The sequence below is a fragment of the Tamandua tetradactyla genome, chromosome 9 (assembly GCF_023851605.1).
Source record: "Tamandua tetradactyla isolate mTamTet1 chromosome 9, mTamTet1.pri, whole genome shotgun sequence".
Classification (NCBI taxonomy): domain Eukaryota; kingdom Metazoa; phylum Chordata; class Mammalia; order Pilosa; family Myrmecophagidae; genus Tamandua; species Tamandua tetradactyla.
This window is the reverse complement of record NC_135335.1, coordinates 34,942,465-34,960,703: the sequence shown is the minus strand read 5'-3', so window position 1 is coordinate 34,960,703 and position 18,239 is coordinate 34,942,465. Positions and strand designations below refer to the sequence as shown.

At 41.3% G+C, this 18,239-nt stretch overlaps 2 protein-coding genes across 8 annotated transcripts in view; one reads left to right on the top strand and one right to left on the bottom strand.

The window, feature by feature from the left end:
- Positions 1–18,239, bottom strand: part of NR2C2 (nuclear receptor subfamily 2 group C member 2) — a 165,980-nt gene that overhangs the window by 47,251 nt on the left and 100,490 nt on the right. For 6 of the 7 annotated variants that reach the window (XR_013157765.1, XM_077116438.1, XM_077116444.1 and 3 more), the window contains 3 exons: positions 5,100–5,300; positions 3,302–3,404; positions 822–1,001 (listed from right to left, as the gene is read on the bottom strand). Coding sequence is in view for 6 of the 7 variants with exons in the window: in XM_077116438.1 (XP_076972553.1) it covers positions 822–1,001; positions 3,302–3,404; positions 5,100–5,300 (484 nt within the window). In the remaining variant the exon portion in view is untranslated. Of the gene's footprint in view, positions 1–821; positions 1,002–3,301; positions 3,405–5,099; positions 5,301–5,775; positions 5,921–18,239 lie in introns of those variants that run through there. The other variant, XM_077116442.1, reaches the window with a different exon arrangement.
- LOC143646962 (nuclear protein 2-like) lies at positions 6,197–7,041 on the top strand. Its single transcript, XM_077116445.1, has 2 exons — positions 6,197–6,511; positions 6,826–7,041. Exons 1-2 carry the CDS (start codon positions 6,199–6,201, stop codon positions 6,888–6,890), a joined length of 378 nt encoding a protein of 125 aa, XP_076972560.1. The 5' UTR covers positions 6,197–6,198; the 3' UTR covers positions 6,891–7,041.

Sequence of the window (18,239 nt, the reverse complement as noted above, 5' to 3'; positions counted from 1 at the left end):
CCCTGGGGTGGAGGAGTGGGGGTGGGAGACGGGGCTTGGTGAGCTCTGGATTTAAACTCTCCAGTAAGTAACTCTGAGAAGGACTTAAAAGGCTGAAGGGCACTTATGTGAAACTGATCCAAATCATGTCTCTTAAACAGAATTAAGTAAGAGCCCACAAAGGCAAGAACACAATCTACCTAGCACTTCCTTTCTGCCTCTGGTTGCAGGGAGTAGGGAAAGGAGCTAATATTTGCTAGACAGTCTATAGTGAACTAGGCATCCAGTTGAGTGCAGGAGCTAAGAAAATAGTGCGTAAAAGCTACCTCATTTAATCTTTATAACTAATGTGTAAGGTAAGGGGTTCTATTTCTCGGAGATGAGGACATCCTACTGAGGATGAAAGGCAAACATTTTCCCAAAGCCTTAAAACTCTTAAATGGCAGAGCTGGAGTTTTGATCTGGTATCAGCTTTACTCCAGTCCACTGTGCTGCTGCCCAGTTTTATCTGAAATAGGGCTTTCCACATACCATGGGAACTGTTCAACCCCAGCAGCATTAGCTCTGAATCACCTAGCTAACCTAGGAGGAAAAGAAAACAAAACAAACCAAGAGGGCGGGCCACGGTGGCTCAGCAGGCAAGGACGTTTGCCTGCCATGCCAGAGGACCCGGGTTCATTTCCCGGTGCCTACCCATGTAAAAAAAAAAACAAACCAAGAGTGGATATTTTTTCTTCAAGTATTTTAAGGCAAGGTACAGAACCTTATTTAACACTCATCACTTTCTTCCTCTCTAACTTAATCATTAAATATTTAAGTTATTCTTAAATATTTTTACTCACATTCCATTTTCATGCCCATCTCTAAACATTTTTTTAGCCGGCAAAACTGACACCGGTTCCGATGGTGTTTATTGATGATGCAGTCTTGGTTGCTCCTGCAACTGTAGGTCAAATTTTTCCTTACACTTCTTTTGAAGAAACCTTTGCAACCTTCACAGCTGACAGCCCCATAGTGACGACCTGAAATGAGAGAGACTCCATGAAGCAGCTTGTCCAGAGAACAGGTAGTCAATCACAGGTCTTGGTTTTAGGCTTCAAAAGTAACTGGTGCAGACAGCATCAGATGTTGGCAGCTTTGTGGTAACAGCAAACCACTGCCTGAACATTAAGTGAGGCACTCAGGTGCTTCACATAGTTTCTCCACAGTCTTTACAGTAGCACTCTGAGGTAATGATGGAAAAACTGAAGCTCAGAGAGGTTGCATGACCTTAAGGCTCTTAGAACACAAAGGCCCTGATCTACAGTAGGAGCTTACAGATGATGGTGGAATGGCATTGTCCACTTGTGGGAACTTGGTCCTAGCCCTGCAGACCTGGGTTTGTGAATCTCCTTGGGTCCCTGTACTGGCAGGAGTGGTATGAAGCAAATACATTGTGGACACGCAGCTTTAGCACACAGGGTCCCTCTACTGCATTTACCCTCTTTGACCGATTCATGTCCCAGGCCCCAGAACTGTCCTTGGGGAAGCAGAATGGTCAGATGAAGAAGTGTGGGTACTGTTTAGGCTGAAAGCAAAGGAAGGCTGCCACATGGCTCACTTAGGTCAGTTATTCAGACCCCTTCTGAAAACACAACACTAGAAATATATTTATTAAACACAGTTCAACTTTTCTAATCTTGTTTACTTCCGTATCTCTGACTTCTAATCACCACTGCCACTAAAAAGAGTCCCCAACCTCAGTTTACCATTCCTGGTTCACAAAGTGGGTTCACACACATCACCTCATTTGACCCCAGTTGGGAATAATCATAGATATGCTCTTTGGTTCCAGCTCTTCTTTATGTAGCCCAATTTCCTAGCTACACTGCCAGGGATAACACACTGCACAAGATTATCATTTATGGTGGCTATAGAGAACCCCATTATCCTAAGCTCTAGTACAAGAATGATTTCCTGACTGAACATTTGAAAGATTTCTTTTGTGTGCTTTTAAAAGTAGTTGCTGCTAAAATTACTTCTTATATACACTGGTTTTCCTTTCCTTGCAGTGTGTTTCCTCGAGCTCTCTAATCCTTACTAACCACTGATATCTAGAAACATTGTCATGGGAAAGCTTGTGACAAGGCTTTTCCTTTAAGCCCAAAAGACTGAGTGGAGAAGCCAAGAGGATTTTGTGGTATCTTTGTTATATTCATGCTTGATTTATATGTTCAAACATTTGCTGAATGGCTCTTCCTTACTGAGAGAGAAGAAAGGGATAAGAGAGATGGACGGATACAACATGGATTTTGCTCTAAAAAATAAAAAATCAAAAGGGTGACTGGGAGGCAACACTGATTCCCTGCTGACTATAGTCAGTAAGGGCTTCAGAAGAAGGGCAGAGACAAGTTGGGTTTACCAGGACAAGGGGTGGGACAAAGGCAAAGCAAATGTTATCATCAGCTTGGAGGGGAAACTGGGCCTTCTCAACTTCTATAGCACTTGTTTGGGGCTGTCTTCCTAATAGGCTTGGTACAGCCTCTTTTTAAAAATTGACTTTGTAAAAAAAACCAGAACCACAATGTGTCCTAAGACCTCTGTGAGATTTGTGGGCACAGAATAAAGCAGAACCAAGATGCAATCACAGTATTAAGGCCTGTGCCTTTTGTATCACTGGACCTGTGCCTTAGTTAAAGGCTTTCCATTCCTCCCTGGGCTTTTGGGCCAGGCATCTTCTCCTATGTCCTTGTACCCAGGTCCTAGCCACAGATGCCCATGAGCTCTTCTCCAAGGCTGCCATGAATGGGGACATTATACTTTCTGGACTCCTGCTCTACCAGGTGGAATGCCCTTCTACTGCTTTACCCAATATGCTCACCCCCAACCAGAAGGACTCACAGATGTGAATGACTCTGTGAGGACTTTCATGAGCCCCTAAGCTCTGGCCAGAATCAAGTATTCTCTCCTGCTCCATTACAGTAGTTTATCACACTGGTTACCATGAGGGAATGAAAGAGACAGTTAGGATGAAGGAGGATTATATAACTAAAACATCTGGTCAAAGAGCAAAGCACTGTGCAAATATCATCTACATTAAAGAAGTGATTACTTTCGTAGTAACACTGTTTTAGACACTCAGTCAAGATTTACAATCACAGAAACAGTTCTTGACTTTTCCTTTTGATTCTAATAACCAGACAAACTGTTTATTTTCATCATCACTGTTCCAATAAGAAAAGTTCATGTTTTGAAGCCTACAGAAAATCTTTCTCCTCAGAACTATAGCTCTAGCCCCAATTTGTTCCATGATAGGCAACTGGCAAAATCTGGGGTTACTGACCAGAGGCTTTGTCTCCACAGACTACACAGTACTCTACCACCTGGGGCCGCTGGACATCTGCCTTCCCCAGCAAACGCTCGACAGAAGCAGAATCCGTGACGATCTAAAAAGAAATCAGAAAACAAGCAGGATGTGATTAAAAACCAGATCACTAAGCAAAGTAATGTTTAACCATAAATTCGTACTCTTGGGTTTCTAAATGAGGAAACTCTGGGCAGAACAACGGGGAAAATTCCACTCCACAATCTAACCTGATATCCAAAGATAACCCTGCTCGGACTGCACACCCTACAAGTGGGTAGTTCTTCCAGTACCAGAAATTGATGTTCACAGATCTACACTGTCTGATCTGGCTACCACCACCAGCCAAAATTGGGGGACACATAGGGAATCACATACATGCACCAACATGAAGATATTTAAGATTCTTCTGGCAGCCTCATTATACCCATGAAATAATTTGAGTATGTAAAGAGGTATACTGGACAGAGAAATAACCAAACTCCATTAGTTAAATAACTAGGTCTCTCAATGAGGCAGGTGGAGGTGGAAGGACTGGAAGTAGTGGCCTCTAAAGCCTGTCATTTCCTCTTCATTTGTACCAGCTTCCTAAGAACAAACAGTGCTACTCATCTGGAGAAAAGTGTAACTGGTATCACTGAAAAAGTGAAAAACAGTTATTGAAATGTACCCAAATTTGAACCCATGATAATTTAATTTTGTTTCAGGATAGGTAACTGGCATAATCTGGGGTTTAATTAATCACTTTAATTAAAATGGCCATGTATGGTGGGAATATATACAGAAATCATTATGTAGAATGAAATTAATTCCTGTGAAACATGCAATAAAACCCACAGCCAGCTTTTCACAAACAAGGAATACTTTAAGCAGGGAGACATTCTGATTTCAGATGACTAAAATGTCCTCTAGGAAAAGGAAGAATGAAAAAGTATTTATTCACTGCAGCATCAAGTGTCTAGAAAGTGAAAGACCTGAAACTGAACAGGCTGGTGTTCAGAACACAGCGCTATCAGAAGAAAAAAAATCCTTTCCTTCCTTAACTTTCTCCATAGTGCAAAGTCCCCAAGAAAACACTCGGCTTGCCCTTGACCCTGACTAAACATGCTCCATGCTCAGCCACCATGGGACACTGGCCTTGAGTCTCTAATCTCTCAGTGCTGGGTTTGGAAATTTAGTGCTTTTCAACTTCATGCTGAACAACAACCCTGCTTCCTTTCAATCTCTGGCCTAACACCACTTGCTCTTCTCTTTCCTGTGTCTTGCTCCTAACCCTATCCCAGCCAGCCAAAGTTGCGAGAACCTGAGTAGAGAAGGGGATGAGAGCTGAGGGGCCCAGAACCAGCAACTCACAGGACAAGAAGAGTTGGGATCGGGCGTGATGATACAAAAGATAGTTAAGAATTGGGAACAAGTCAGTCTTTGTCCTGCTCTGGTAAGCCCTTGGTGGTACCTTTAAAATATTATGGGATGTGTGGATTTACAAAACAGTATTTTTCCAGAGGCCTCAGTGTCAGTTTGCTTATGCCAATCTTCTGTGGCTATTGTTTTTTTCCTGGCTCAACCTCCATCCTCTTCAAGCACTGCACTTGGCTGCCTCTTGGGTCTTCCCACCTAATTTGCTGCTGTCTTACTTTGGCCAAGGCAGCAAGCTGCAATGTCTGGAGATGCCCAAAGGGCCGTCTAGGGATGGATTTGCCCTCCAAGCAGAGGTAAGAGCCAGGAACAAGTTTGGCAGCAGAAGCGCTGAAATAAATGCCTGTTCAACAGGCCCCACCTGGATCCTGCCAGGGACGAGGTTGTCTGAAGTGGTGAATATGAGCTGCTTGGTGCTGGATGTCTCTGGTGAAGCCAGGATCACCTTCCCAGTTCCAGCTCCATCGGGGCTGGTCAAGATGAACTGTTGTTTGGGGGATCCAGAGGCGTCCACTGCGGTGACTATCTGGATCTTCTGTCCCGTCTGCTGGTCTGTTACAATCTATAAGACACAAAACAAAGGTTGGTCTCAAGAGCACTGCGTGACCTGTGCAGTTGCAGGGGATGCTCAAAAGTGGTCATTGCTAAACATTAGTCCTTGAGTTGATGCTGGTCCAAGATGAGGTTTCAGCAATTCATGGTGAAATGATAGAAACAAAACACTGAAAAATTCTGAATTTTTCAGAAAGCTAGTTTTATCCTAGGATTATATCTTTCTCATTACTGTTGAAATTAAAATTTCTCTTACAAAATGAAGGCAATAGTAAATAATAGATGGTCGGCTTAGCTTAAAAAAATCCTTGCCCTGGCGTAATTAAAAAAGGTGAACAACTCAAACTTTTGTGAAATACGACTGAGCCACAAAATCCAAAAACCTGGGCATGACTGCTTTAAAGAAGGATTATTTATAAAGGAAAGGTCCTTGGCTTGAGGTGACAGAATACGTGGAGTTCCTTGCTGACGCACACTTAACTCACCATTGATTGTGACTGTTTCTCCCACCTACCTAACCCACTCTCATTTCTTGACTCTGATGTCTTTGAGGATACAGACAACATCTGATTCAGGTTGTCTGGCACATAAGGGACAATAAAAGACTACGGAATGCACTGAAAGTAGAGGGCTCCAACTCTGGGGAAGTCCTGGCCATTATCCCTTGGGGGCACCTACTTTTCAGGAGCAACAGTTGTCAGAGCCTGCTCTTCCTAGAGCTCTTGCTTAAATTTATCAGTCACAATAAAACTAGTTGCTATGGCAAGAGCCACCTCTCTTATGCCCGCTTATGAAGTTCTTTGAACTTTGTGAACTGTTCATTCTGGAAAACTATACAATATTGGTTGGTTAAAAAAAAAACGAGGGAGAGGGTGCGAGCGGGCCGGCAGGCGGGAGGCCGGGTGGTGATGGACGGTGGCGCCAGTCCGGCCCCTCTCCACGCGCAGGGTCGGGCGCTCCCGCTGCCTCGGGAGACGCGGTCGTGGGTGGGCAAGGAAGAGGAGCTCTACGACTGCCTCGACTACTACTACCTGCGCGACTTCCCCACCTGCGGGGCCGGGCGCAGCAAGGGCCGGACGCGGCACGAGCGGAAACTGCGCACTAACCGGCCGGTGCCCGGCGGCCACGAGCGCCAAGATCGCTCAGAAGCTACTGAACGGCCAGCGCAAGCACCAGCGCCAGCTGCAGCCCCGGCCGCGCACTCGCCTCTCCTGAGAGCCGGTGCGTGCGAGCTGCGACCGTCCGGGGTTCTGGGGGAGCACGGCGGGGGTCCGCCCGGTGTGAGACTCGATCCCGGGCAGAGTCGTCCTCCTGGTGCTGCCACCTCGCGTTAGCAAGTCTTAGCTGTACCAGGTGATTTCTCGACTGCGGTTGGACTAATGTAAAACTCGACCATTTGAAACTTTGTAGTCGACTAGAACAGGGGTCTAGGTAACGCAGAAACCATCTTTTAAAAGTTCAAGTAGAGGTTTACTTCTGTACTCATTTTGGTACTAAAAATAATGGATTTGTGTTTTTGTCTGATTTTTTTTCAGGATACCCGAAGAACCTGATAAAAGTGTTTTCCCTCACTTCAACTGTAACTGTGGTCCTAAGTTAGAGGAGAGAACCCATGTTGGTCAACAGACCTTCTTTTCGACATCGCTTAGTTTACTATTTCAGTAACGTTAGGAATCGATTAAGTAACGTCCGAGTGGATATGCCTTTTTAGGGTTTTTGATTAAAAGAGATAAGCAAACGTGGCATTTTAACTCTTCCGTTTTTTGTCAGTTACTATGGTGCCTCCTTTCAAGTGTATACGTTGAATTCTTACGTGTAAGAAAGAGGTCACAGGATGAATGGGGCATCATCCTTACCTTAAGTTTATAATCTAGTGGGGAGAACATAGGTATTTGTACAAAATAATCCAAATGTCATAGACTATTATGCAGATTTAATATTTGTTTGCTCGAGTAGGAATATTTTAAATTGTAGTGTGTACTGAGCAGTTGCTAGGTACTCTGCACTGGTGATTTTACAGCAACCCTTTGCGGTAGATGCTGCTCTCCCCATTTTCGAGAGAGGACCATGAGGCACAGAAAGGTCAAGTAATTTTCCCAGCTAACAGACAGTGGACCAAGTACTCTGACCCAGTATTTGTGTCCTTGACCTCAATTCTGTGTTGTTTAGCACAGCAATAAATATTTCATAAATTTAGTTTTACCACAAATTTTCCAGAGGGGTATGTTAAATTCTTTCTTGAAACATGTCCACCTCCTTAATAACGAGAAAAGTGCTTGTATGTCATAAAACTATGCTATGTATTTTTTTAAACCATGCTATATTTTAATGGTCTTTTTTAAATGGTAAGCTTTACAGGAGATTCATTTTTCTCAAGAGTAGAAATAATGCTACTCTTTTCAAATGCATGTTTTAATTTTCATTTTAACCTATATTTGAGAGAAGAGTGGGTTTTCAGTGCCCCAAACTTGTAATCAAAAGCATTCACTCTGCCAGCATCATAGTATTCCTCACCTGTTAGACAGTATTCTTTGGTTCAGAAATGCCCACAAACCCCATGTTCAGGGTTAAAAGTGAAGTCAGTTTAACAAGATTACAGAGTATAATAGTACAATTATAAAAATGTGCTATCATCAATTGTAAGAAGTGTTCCACAACAGTGCAAGTGATTGATGGTGGGGTGGTGTATAGGAATCCTGTATTTTGTGCATGGTTGTTCTGTAAACTCATAACTTCTGCCAAAAAAAAAGAAGAAGAAAATTATGCAGAATATGGCAGGGTAGCTTTCCTCGTTTTCTATAGTCTGCTTTTAGGGTTTTTAATTAAAAGGTTGAGTCCTTGATCAGGAGAGAAGGGTGTATACTGGAAAGAGCACTATGAATTTTAATCCTGGCTCTAACTGTTCATCACCCTGGTATCCAGCTAACTTCTCTGAATGGTAACTAGTTTCAAGTTCACTAAATCTCGGTTTTCTCATTTGTAAAATGGTAACACAATTGTATTACCTTCCCAAATTATAAGCATTATATATATATATACATATAAAGCATCTACCACAATTAAGGGCCAGGCACATAACAGGTGCTCAGTATTACAGTAGGACCATCCCTCTCCTACCACTTAGTCATGAAGTCCTTCATTCCTTCCCTCACTACATTAAATCTCCCTTTAAAATGTCTCACATATTCAGTCAGTGAAGTATGTAGAAGGAGTCCTGGCTTTGGGCCTTTATGATCTTGGGCAAGTTCCTTAACTTTTCTAAGCATCTGTTTCTGTCTCTATAAAATGGAGGTGATACTATACCTGTGTCAGTTTATTTCTCTCTCTCTTAATTGCGGGAACATATACAACAAACTTTCCCCTCTTGTAGGACATGAGATTTTGTTGGTTTGTCCAGAGTGATGCCCCGACGAATCCCAGAGTGATTTGATCAGTGAGTGGAAAAGTATTTGCAAGCCCCCTTCGGGGAATGGTGAGAGCGGGGAGAAATTCAACTTCCCCAAGTCGAATTCTTGATATTCTCACAAGCAATGTGGACAACCAAAGCTACAGGCTGAGCCCCCAGTCTTGGGGTTTGTTCATATGAAACTTAACCCCATAAAGGATAGGTCAAGTCTACTTAAAATTTAGGCCTAAGAGTCACCCCCAAGAGAGCCTCTTTTGTTGCTCAGATGTGGCCTCTCCCTCCAGCCAACATGACTAGCAGTCTCACCACTCTCCCCCTCTCTGCGTGGGACATGACTCCCACGGGTGTGGACCTTCCTGGCAACGTGGGACAGAGATCCTGGAATGAGCTGAGACTCAGCATCAAGGGATTGAGAGAACCTTCTCGACCAAAAGGGGGAAGAGTGAATGAGCCTAAGTGTTAATGGCTGAGAGATTCCAAACATAGTCAAGAGGTTATCATGGAGGTTATTCTTACGCATTAAGTAGATATCACCTTGTTGTTCAAGATGTAGTGGAGAGGCTGGAGGGAACTGCCTGAAAATGTAGAGCTGTGTTCCAGTAGCCATGTTTCTTGATGATGATTGAACAATGATATAGCTTTCACAATGTGACTCTGTGAATGTGCAAACCTTGTGTCTGATGCTCCTTTTATCTACCTTGTCAACAGACGAGTAGAACATATGGAATAAAAATAAATAATAGGGGGAACAAATGCTAAAATAAATTTAGTTTGAAATGCTAGTGATCAATGAAAGCGAGGGGTAAGGAAGGGGTATGGTATGTATGACTTTTTTTTCTCTTATCGTTTTATTTCTTTTTCTGTTGTCTATTTCTTTTTCTAAATTGATGCAAATGTTCTAAGAAATGATGAATATGCAACTATGTGACGATATTAAGAATTACTGATTATATATGTAGAATGGAAATAAAAAACAAAAAAACGATATAAGGCAAGAAAAGATTCAATCGCTTAACAAATGTTTACTGAACACCTGTGTCAAGTACTACTTGAAAGGGACAAGAACAAAACAAAGGTCCTACCTAAATGGGGGTAATGTCCTTGTGAGGGAAACAAATCATGAACAATAATATTACAGAGTATCAGTCAGTGGTAAATGCCACAGAGAAAACTAAAACAGAAAGGATATGACAAGAGGAAGGGAGTGGGGGAAAACTTGGAAGGAACGATATCTCTGAGGGAGTGACATGTGATCAAAGACCTGAATGAAACAAGAGAGGAAGCTGTGCAAAGAGGTAGCAAAGTGTTTTGCAGGCTGAGGACACAGAAAGTATAAGACCAGAAAGAACAGGTAAACGGAACATAAGATGCAAGAATAATCCTTAGCTGATAAGATGGGTAAGAATCCCAGGATATCATCATTGACAGCTGAAGGGTCAAAAGATCTGTAAGTCTGAAGAAGGTCAGATTAAGAGAGAGAGAGAAAGAAGTAACTCTCACTGCTAACCTGTGGCATACACAGAACCCTGTGGAAAAGTAGAATATGAGATAGAAAACCTTGTGAAAAGAATTCTTTTTTAAAAAACATTCCTACTCAATCCTCAACTGAAAGACTGCACATATAGGCTGGTTGACTCATACGTCTGTCAACTGCCACAGAAGGGACTTCTGCCTTGGTAAGCGACATGGATTTTAGGAGGCCCTCATAACCTTGAGATCTACTTATCTTCCCTTTTATGTTTTTCAATTCTTACTTTCTTCCCAAGCTGTTTCCTTTGTCAAGAAATGAAATTGCCATGTGACTGAGAGATATCTTCAATTACCAATTAAAACCAAGGCAAGGCTAGCAATTTTTTTGTCCCTGGAGTGTTTAGAGGGGTGTGGGAGGTAGGGGTGGCTTGTACTAGACAGGGACAGCAACTCTATGTGGTTGCATATAACATATTCCAAAGCCCAGATTATTCCTTTACTTTTTTGGCCCCAAAACTGCAGGCTCAGGTAAGTTCAATGAATTATGAAGATAATTTTTTTTCTATGTTTCTGTTTGTTGCTCCTCCCCTCCAAAGACATTTGGAATATCCTGGAATTCTCTAAATGGAGATATCACCTCTATGAAAAGCTAAAAATGTAGGCAGAAAAAAACCTCTTCTGAAATACTCTATCAGAACCCAAGAGGGATCATTACACAAAGACCTTGCTAACAAACACCAGCAGGTAGATTACAGTTTAAGGAGACTGAGGAAACATCAAATTGAGAGGCTATAATCAAATCTCATTAAAATTTAAGTTCCCTAATACCTTATAGATCTCTGATAGGAGGTGGTTTCCTAGACTTTACAGCCGAAGTGCAAGCAATGCAAAAAGAAACAGATAAATGGAATCTCCTCAAAATTAAACACTTTTGTGCATCAAAGAACTTTGTCATGAAAGTAAAAAGGTAGCCTATACAATGGGAGATAAGATTTGGAAACCACATATCAGATAAGGGTTTAATATCCAAAATATATAAAGAAATTCTATAACTCAACAAACAAAAGAAAAACAACCCAATTAAAAAATGGACAAAAGACATGGACATTTTTCAGAAAAGGAAATACAAAATGGCTCAAAAACATATGAAAAGATGTTTCATATTTTTATCATATATCATCTCACATCTACTAGAATGGCCATTATCAAAAAAACAGAAAACTACAAGTGCTGGAGAGGATGTAGAGAAAGAGGCACACTTATTTACTGTTAGTGAGAATGTAGAATGGTGCAACTGCTCTGTAAGACAATTTGGTGGTTCCTCAGGAAGCTAAGTATAAAACCGCTGTATGATCCAGCAGTTCCATTACTAGGTATATCCGGCTGAACTGAAGGCAAGGACACAAACAGACATTTGCACACCGATGTTTATAGTGGCATTATTCACAATTGCCAAGAGAAGGAAACAGCACAAATATCCATCAGCGGATGAGTGGTTAAACTGGTATATACATATGATGGAATACTACACATCTTTAAGACAAAGTAAAGTCATGATGCAAATAGCAACATGGATGAACCTTGAGGACATTATGCTGAGTGAAATTAGTCAGAAACAAAAGGTCAAAAACTATATGGTCTTACCAATATGAACATTAATCAGTGAACTTTGACAGTTAAACTTAAGAACACAGGTTACTAGGAGACAGAAAGTAGAGATTGGGCATTTTATGCTGTAGGAGTAGGGTATATTCAACAGGACTGACTGTAAAGATCCAAAAATGGATAGCACAATAGTCTCTGATGGTAGCACAATATTTTAAGTACAATGAATAAAGCTAAGTGTGAATATGGTTGAGGGAGAGCGCTGGGGGCATTTATGATACCAGAAGGAAAGAGAGAGGAGAAGGACGGGGATGGTATAACTTAGTGATGCCTAGAGTGGACAATGATGATAATTAAATGTACAAATAAAGGAATATTTTTGCATGAGGGAGAATAAGTGAATGTTAACACTACAAGGTGTTAAAAATGGGATGGTGGTATACAGGAAAAATACAATCAATGCAAACTAGGGTCTATAATTAACAGTAACATTGTAGTATGTTTACATTGAATGTAACAAAGGCAATATGCCAAAGTTAAATGTTAATAAGCTGGGGATATGGAGGAGGGGGTATGGTGTTATTTGCATAAGAAATGGAAATGTCTTTTATATATGGAAATGTCCCTATACAGACTGTAGTGCTGAAAACTTAGCTATGTGATTATACTAGGAACCATTAATTTTTTACTTAAGTTGGACTGTATGGTATGTGAATAAAATTGTTTAAAAATGAACAGAGAGATACAAGTGTTGGAGAAAATATGGAGAGAGAGATATACCTATTCACTGTTGGTAAGGACAGAGAGTGGTGTGGCTCCTCCGAAGGACAATGGGGTAGTTCCACAGGAGGCTAGGGTTGGGGTTGCCATATGATCCTGCAACCCCATAGTCAGGTATATACCTGGAAGAACTGAAAGTGGGGACACAAATGGACATTTGCACACTGGTGTTTATGGCAGCAATATTCGAGATTTGCCATGGATGGAGGTGGCCTAAAGGTACATCAAATGAGAAATGGAAGGGTAAACTGTGGTGCATACATACAGTGGGCTACTGAGCAGCTATAAGAAGGTATGAAGTTGTGGGACATGCAACTAGGCAAATGAACCTTGAGGACACTATGTTGAATGAAATAAGCCAGGACTGAAGACAAATATTATAACACCTCACTAACATGGACTAATTATAATGTGCAAACTCTGAGAATTGAAATTTATGAGAGCAAAGGCTATCAGGTGAAGGCCTACTGAAAGAAAAAAAAGAAAGAGCAAATAAGTCCATTAAAAATTTCTTTTATAAATACGTAAACAAATCTTTTTTTTTTTTTAGAAGAAATGTTAATTCATATGGCTAGTTAGTATTGACAGAGTTTGGGCAAATAAACACTTTTCCATTTAGCCCCATGGAGTCAATCTCTACAAAGTTTAACCGGATGGGAAAGATACAGAGCAAAAAAAAGTGGAAGTGGAGAAATCATTAGGATTTCACTTTAGTGGTCCAGGTGAAAGCTGACGGTGATGGTGGTGAATAAAGAGAAAAGAGTATCAGCATGCAACACATGTTGGAGGAGGGAGAAGTAACAGCACTTGCACATGGATGGAGAAATGAGGATTGAGGGAAGTGAGGAGTCAAGAATGATGTCAGGTTTCAAGCCTGAGCAACTTGGTGGATGGTGGTAGGTAGTGGAGGAGGCAAAGGTTGGTAGGAATTCAGAAGTCTGTTCTCAGCTTGCCAAGTATGAGAGGCCAAGTAGATCTGTCAAGTAGGGTACTGGGTAGATGAATTTGGAATGCACAACAGACTTCTGGTTTTAGCTGCAACATCACTTCCATCCTTATAATAAGGAAAAGTTGGGAAAAAAGAAAATTGGGGAATTTTTTTGGACTATGCAAGGCCAACTGCCACCCTGAAATCTGGGGAGAGATGAATCCAGAAAATCACAGCCAAGATCTGCTTACTTGGAACAAAGCCACTGTAATTTTGTGAAACTGGTAAAGGCTGAGTGTGGACAGAGGCTGAGTGTGAGACAGAGAAACTCCTAGGGCCACAGACAGTCTTGGAGAGATCCCCCAATTACATGGGTTTTACATTCAGAAACTTGAGATGAATGCTAAAGTGAAGAGCTGAGAAAGATCCCCTTTTGGCTATGGTAGGTGAAGAGAAAGAGCAATTCTTGTGAAATAAGCCCAGTGCTCTCCATAACAAAGGCCTACTCCCCAAAGGGAAAGACTTTACCAGAGCCTCATCCCACCTGGGAAAAGGGCAATTCTCCCACTTTAGCCCCTCTAGCCTTCCTGTCTCATCTAAGGGAACTAAGAAAAAAGAAACACTATTGACGGTTTCAGCACAGAGACACAGGTCCACTAAAGTTCTGAGATTTAATCATGAGATTATAGAACATTTCCTTTCTCCCTACATTTTATAGCATGCCAACAGAGGTCCAAAATAAAATAGTGGGATACAGTTGAAAAGGGCTGTAAGACAGACTCTCTAAGGAGGAATAGCTAGGGACATCCAAAGTCAAGAAAGAGGGAAGTAGGCCACTAGAGGAAATTGAAGCCTCTGGCACCTAAATCTACACTAAAGATTAAACACAGGTCAACTCCCAGCTAGATTACATAAATCCTCACACAGAGGCCTATTTACCTCAGTTCCTATGAGCTGATAGACCTGATACTATCTGGCCTTGAACAAAAAAATTACAAGGCACACACGCTCAAAAAAATTATCAAGGATAAAGGAGGATATTATATAATGACAAAGGGGTCAATTCTCCAAAAACATAAGCATAAGTAACAGACTCAGATATAGCAGACGTTAGAACGAGACTGGGAATTTAAAGTAACCATGATAAATATGTTAAGGGTTTTAGTGGTAAAAGTAAACAACATGCAAGAATAAATGGGTACTGTACATCATAGCAAAATCTATTATGGACGACGATTGTGGTTAACTGTACAAATATAAGAAAGTTTTTACATGAACTAGAACAAATATACGTCACTATTAGGTGTTAATAATAATAAGGTGGTATATGAGAAAAAATACAACTAATGCCAACTATAGACTATAATAGTAATACTGTAATGTTCTTTCATCAAGTGTCACAAAGGTACTAGGTACTATACCAAAATAAGAATCAGTAAAAGGGGGATATAAAGAGTATGAGATTTTTATTTTCAAGAGCAATGAAAATGTTCTCAAATTAACTGTCATGGTAAACGCACAATTCTGAGATTATACTGAGGGCGACTGGATGGACTGTAACATATATGAATAAAACTGTTAAAAGAAAAGAAAGAAAGGAGAATCAAGATGGCGGCTTAGCAATGTGAGTGTTTGAGTGTTTTAGTTTGTCCTCCAGAACAACTACTAAATAACCAGAAACAGTACAGAACAGCTCCTGGGCCACATCAGAGACCGGACACACAGTGTACCCCAGTCTGGATAAGCTGGACCGGCTGCAAGCCCCCCCCAGGAACCGTGAGTTCCCCAAGCCGCAGCAGCCGGCGTCCCTCCCCCAAAGGCTGCTTCCCAGAGGGGAAAGGAAAGGAATTTTACCAGCAGCAGGGGCTCAGTGCAACCAAATGCCAATCGTGGTATTAATTAACAAATTCTGACTACTAAAAATAGGTCCCCAGCTCAGGTGAACCTGGTCAAAGCGGAGGTTACTCATTCCCCCCCCCCCCGTGCCAAGGGGGCAGGGCTGACGGAAAAATAAAAAAAGAAAGGAAACAGAGGTTTTTGTGGCTGTGTTTCTACAAAGGCTTGACTGCCTTTAGATTCAGCGGCAGGACTTCTCAGGCTGCAACTGCCCTAGGCATAGGCAGAAACAAGCACGTCTGAGGGGTTCTGGAGCCTGTGCCTTCCCCAGGGGAGGGGTGGAGCCCAACTCAGGTGGAATTCCTCCCTCAAGGAATTCAGACACCAGGGCTTGGTAATTCGAAGCCATTAAAACCAGCCTACAACCTCTCCTCTGTCTCCACCACGCCCCCAGCAGGGATAGCCTGTCAAAGTTAAAGGTACCACATATTCTTATGCTGGTAGGACCTGCAGGAAGATAAGCACCACATACTGGGCAGGATAAGAAAAACAGAGTCAAGAGACTTCACAGGAAAGTCTTTCAACCTGCTGGGTCTCACCCTCAGGGAAAACCAACACAGGTGACTCTTTTCTCCTGATAGGAAGCCAGTTTGATCTGAGAAAATCCGGCTGGGGTCTATAATACCTAAGCAGATCCTCCTAAGGGTGGGGGGAAAAAAGCACCATACAAGCAGGGCAAGAAACAAGAAAACAAGAACTGAAAAATTCTCCTCTGTTAAACAAAACTTAAGCTAGAGGTCCAGAAAAAGCTGAACTGAATGTCAAAGAACAGATAAACAACAAATTCATCCAACAAGAAAACCCTAGGTAAAAGAAGTGAAAGCACTCTCCAGAATAAACTAATTAAGGTAATTAAATGCCTGGACGCCAGCAAAAAATAACAAATCACACTAGGAAAACTGAAGATATGGCCCAGTCAAAGGAACAAACCAACAATTCAAATGAGATATAGGAGCTGAAACAATTAATTCAGAATGTATGAACAGACATGGAAAACCTCATCAAAAACCAAATCAATGAATTGAGGGAGGATATAAAGAAGGCAAGGAATGAACAAAAAGAAGAAATCGAAAGTCTGAAAAAACAAATCACAGAACTTATAGGAATGAAAGGCACAGTAGAAGAGATGAAAGAAACAATGGAAACCTACAATGGTAGATTTCGAGAGGCAGAAGACAGGATTAGTGAACTGGAGGATGGAACATCTGAAATTCGACAAGCAAAAGAAAATATAGGAAAAGAATGGAAAAATATGAGCAGGGACTCAGGGAATTGAATGACAACATGAAACACACAAATATACGTGCTGTGGGTGTCCCAGAAGGAGAAGAGAAGGGAAAAGGAGGAGAAAAACCAATGGAGGAAATTATCACTGAAAATTCCCCAACTCTTATGAAAGACTTAAAATTACAGATCCAACAAGTGCAGCATACCACAAACAGAACAGATCCAAATAGACATACTCCAAGACACTAATCAGAACGTCAGATGTCAAAGAAGTGAGGACTATCAGTAAAGGTAAAAAGAAGAAAAATTAGATATGACATATAAAATTCAAAAGGCAAAATGGTAGAGAAAGTACTGCAGTAATAACACTAAATGTTAATAGATTAAACTCCCCAATAAAAAGATATAGACTGGCAGAATGGAATAAAAAACAGGACGCATCTATAGGCTGTCTATAGGAGATGTGTCTTAGACTCAAGGATAAACACAGGTTGAAAGTGAAAGGTGGGGAAAAGATATTTCATGCAAACAACAATCAGAAAAGAGCAGGTGTAGCTATACTGATATCCAACAAATTAGACTTAAAATGTAAAACAATTAAAAGAGACAAAGAAGGACACTATGTATTAATAAAAGAAACAATTCAACAAGAAGACATAATCATAAGTACTTATGCACCGAGCCACAGTGCTCCAGAATACATGAGGCAAACACTGAAAGGAAAAACAGACACATCTACCATAACAGTTGGAGGCTTCAATTTCTCACTCATCAATTGACAGAACATCCAGACAGAGTATCAATAAAGAAACAAGAATTTGAATAATACAATAAATGAGCTAGACTTAACAGACATTTATAGAACATTACACCCATAACAGCAGGATATACCTTTCTCTCAAGTGCTCATGGATCATTCTCAAGGATAGACCATATGCTGGGCCGCAAAGTTAAGTCTCAATAAATTTCAAAAGAGTGAAATCATAAAAAACACTTTCTCAGATCATAAAGGAATGAAGATGGCAGAGAGCCAGAAAATTCACAAATATATTGTGTGTGTTAGATTCAGTTGTCAACTTGGCCAGGTGAGCACATCTAGTTTTGTTGCTGCAGACTTAAGCCAATGGTACATGAACCTCACCTGTTGCTAATTACATCTGCAGTCAGCTAGGAGGCATGTCTGCTGCAATGAGTGACGTTTGACTTAATTGGCTGGTGCTTAAATGAAAGAACGCAAGTAGCACAGCCTAAGCAGCTCGGCGTTCCTCATCTCAGCACTTGCAGCTCAGCCCAGGCCTTTGGAGATGCAGAAAGAAGTTACCCTGGGGAAAGTTGTTGGAACCCAGGGGCCTGGAGAGAAGACCAGCAGAGACCATCCTGTGCCTTCCACGTAAGAAAGAGCCTCAGTGGAAAGTTAGCTGCCTTTCCTCTGAAGAACTAACAAAATAAATCCCCTTTTATTAAAAGCCAATCCGTCTCTGATGTGTTACATTCTGGCAGCTAGCAAACCAGAACATATATGGAGGCTCAACAACACACTTTTAAACAACGAGTGCGTCAAGGAAGAAATTACAAGGGAAATCAGTAACTATCTCGAGGCAAATGAAAATGAAAACACAAATATCAAAATTTATGGG

Bases quoted from the DNA above. Each gene is read 5' to 3' on its own strand.
- LOC143646962 (XM_077116445.1), top strand. From the start codon at position 6,199: ATGGACGGTGGCGCCAGTCCGGCCCCTCTCCACGCGCAGGGTCGGGCG. The intron at 6,512-6,825 runs GTGCGTGCGAGC...ATTTTTTTTCAG, and splicing joins CTCGCCTCTCCTGAGAGCCG to GATACCCGAAGAACCTGATA.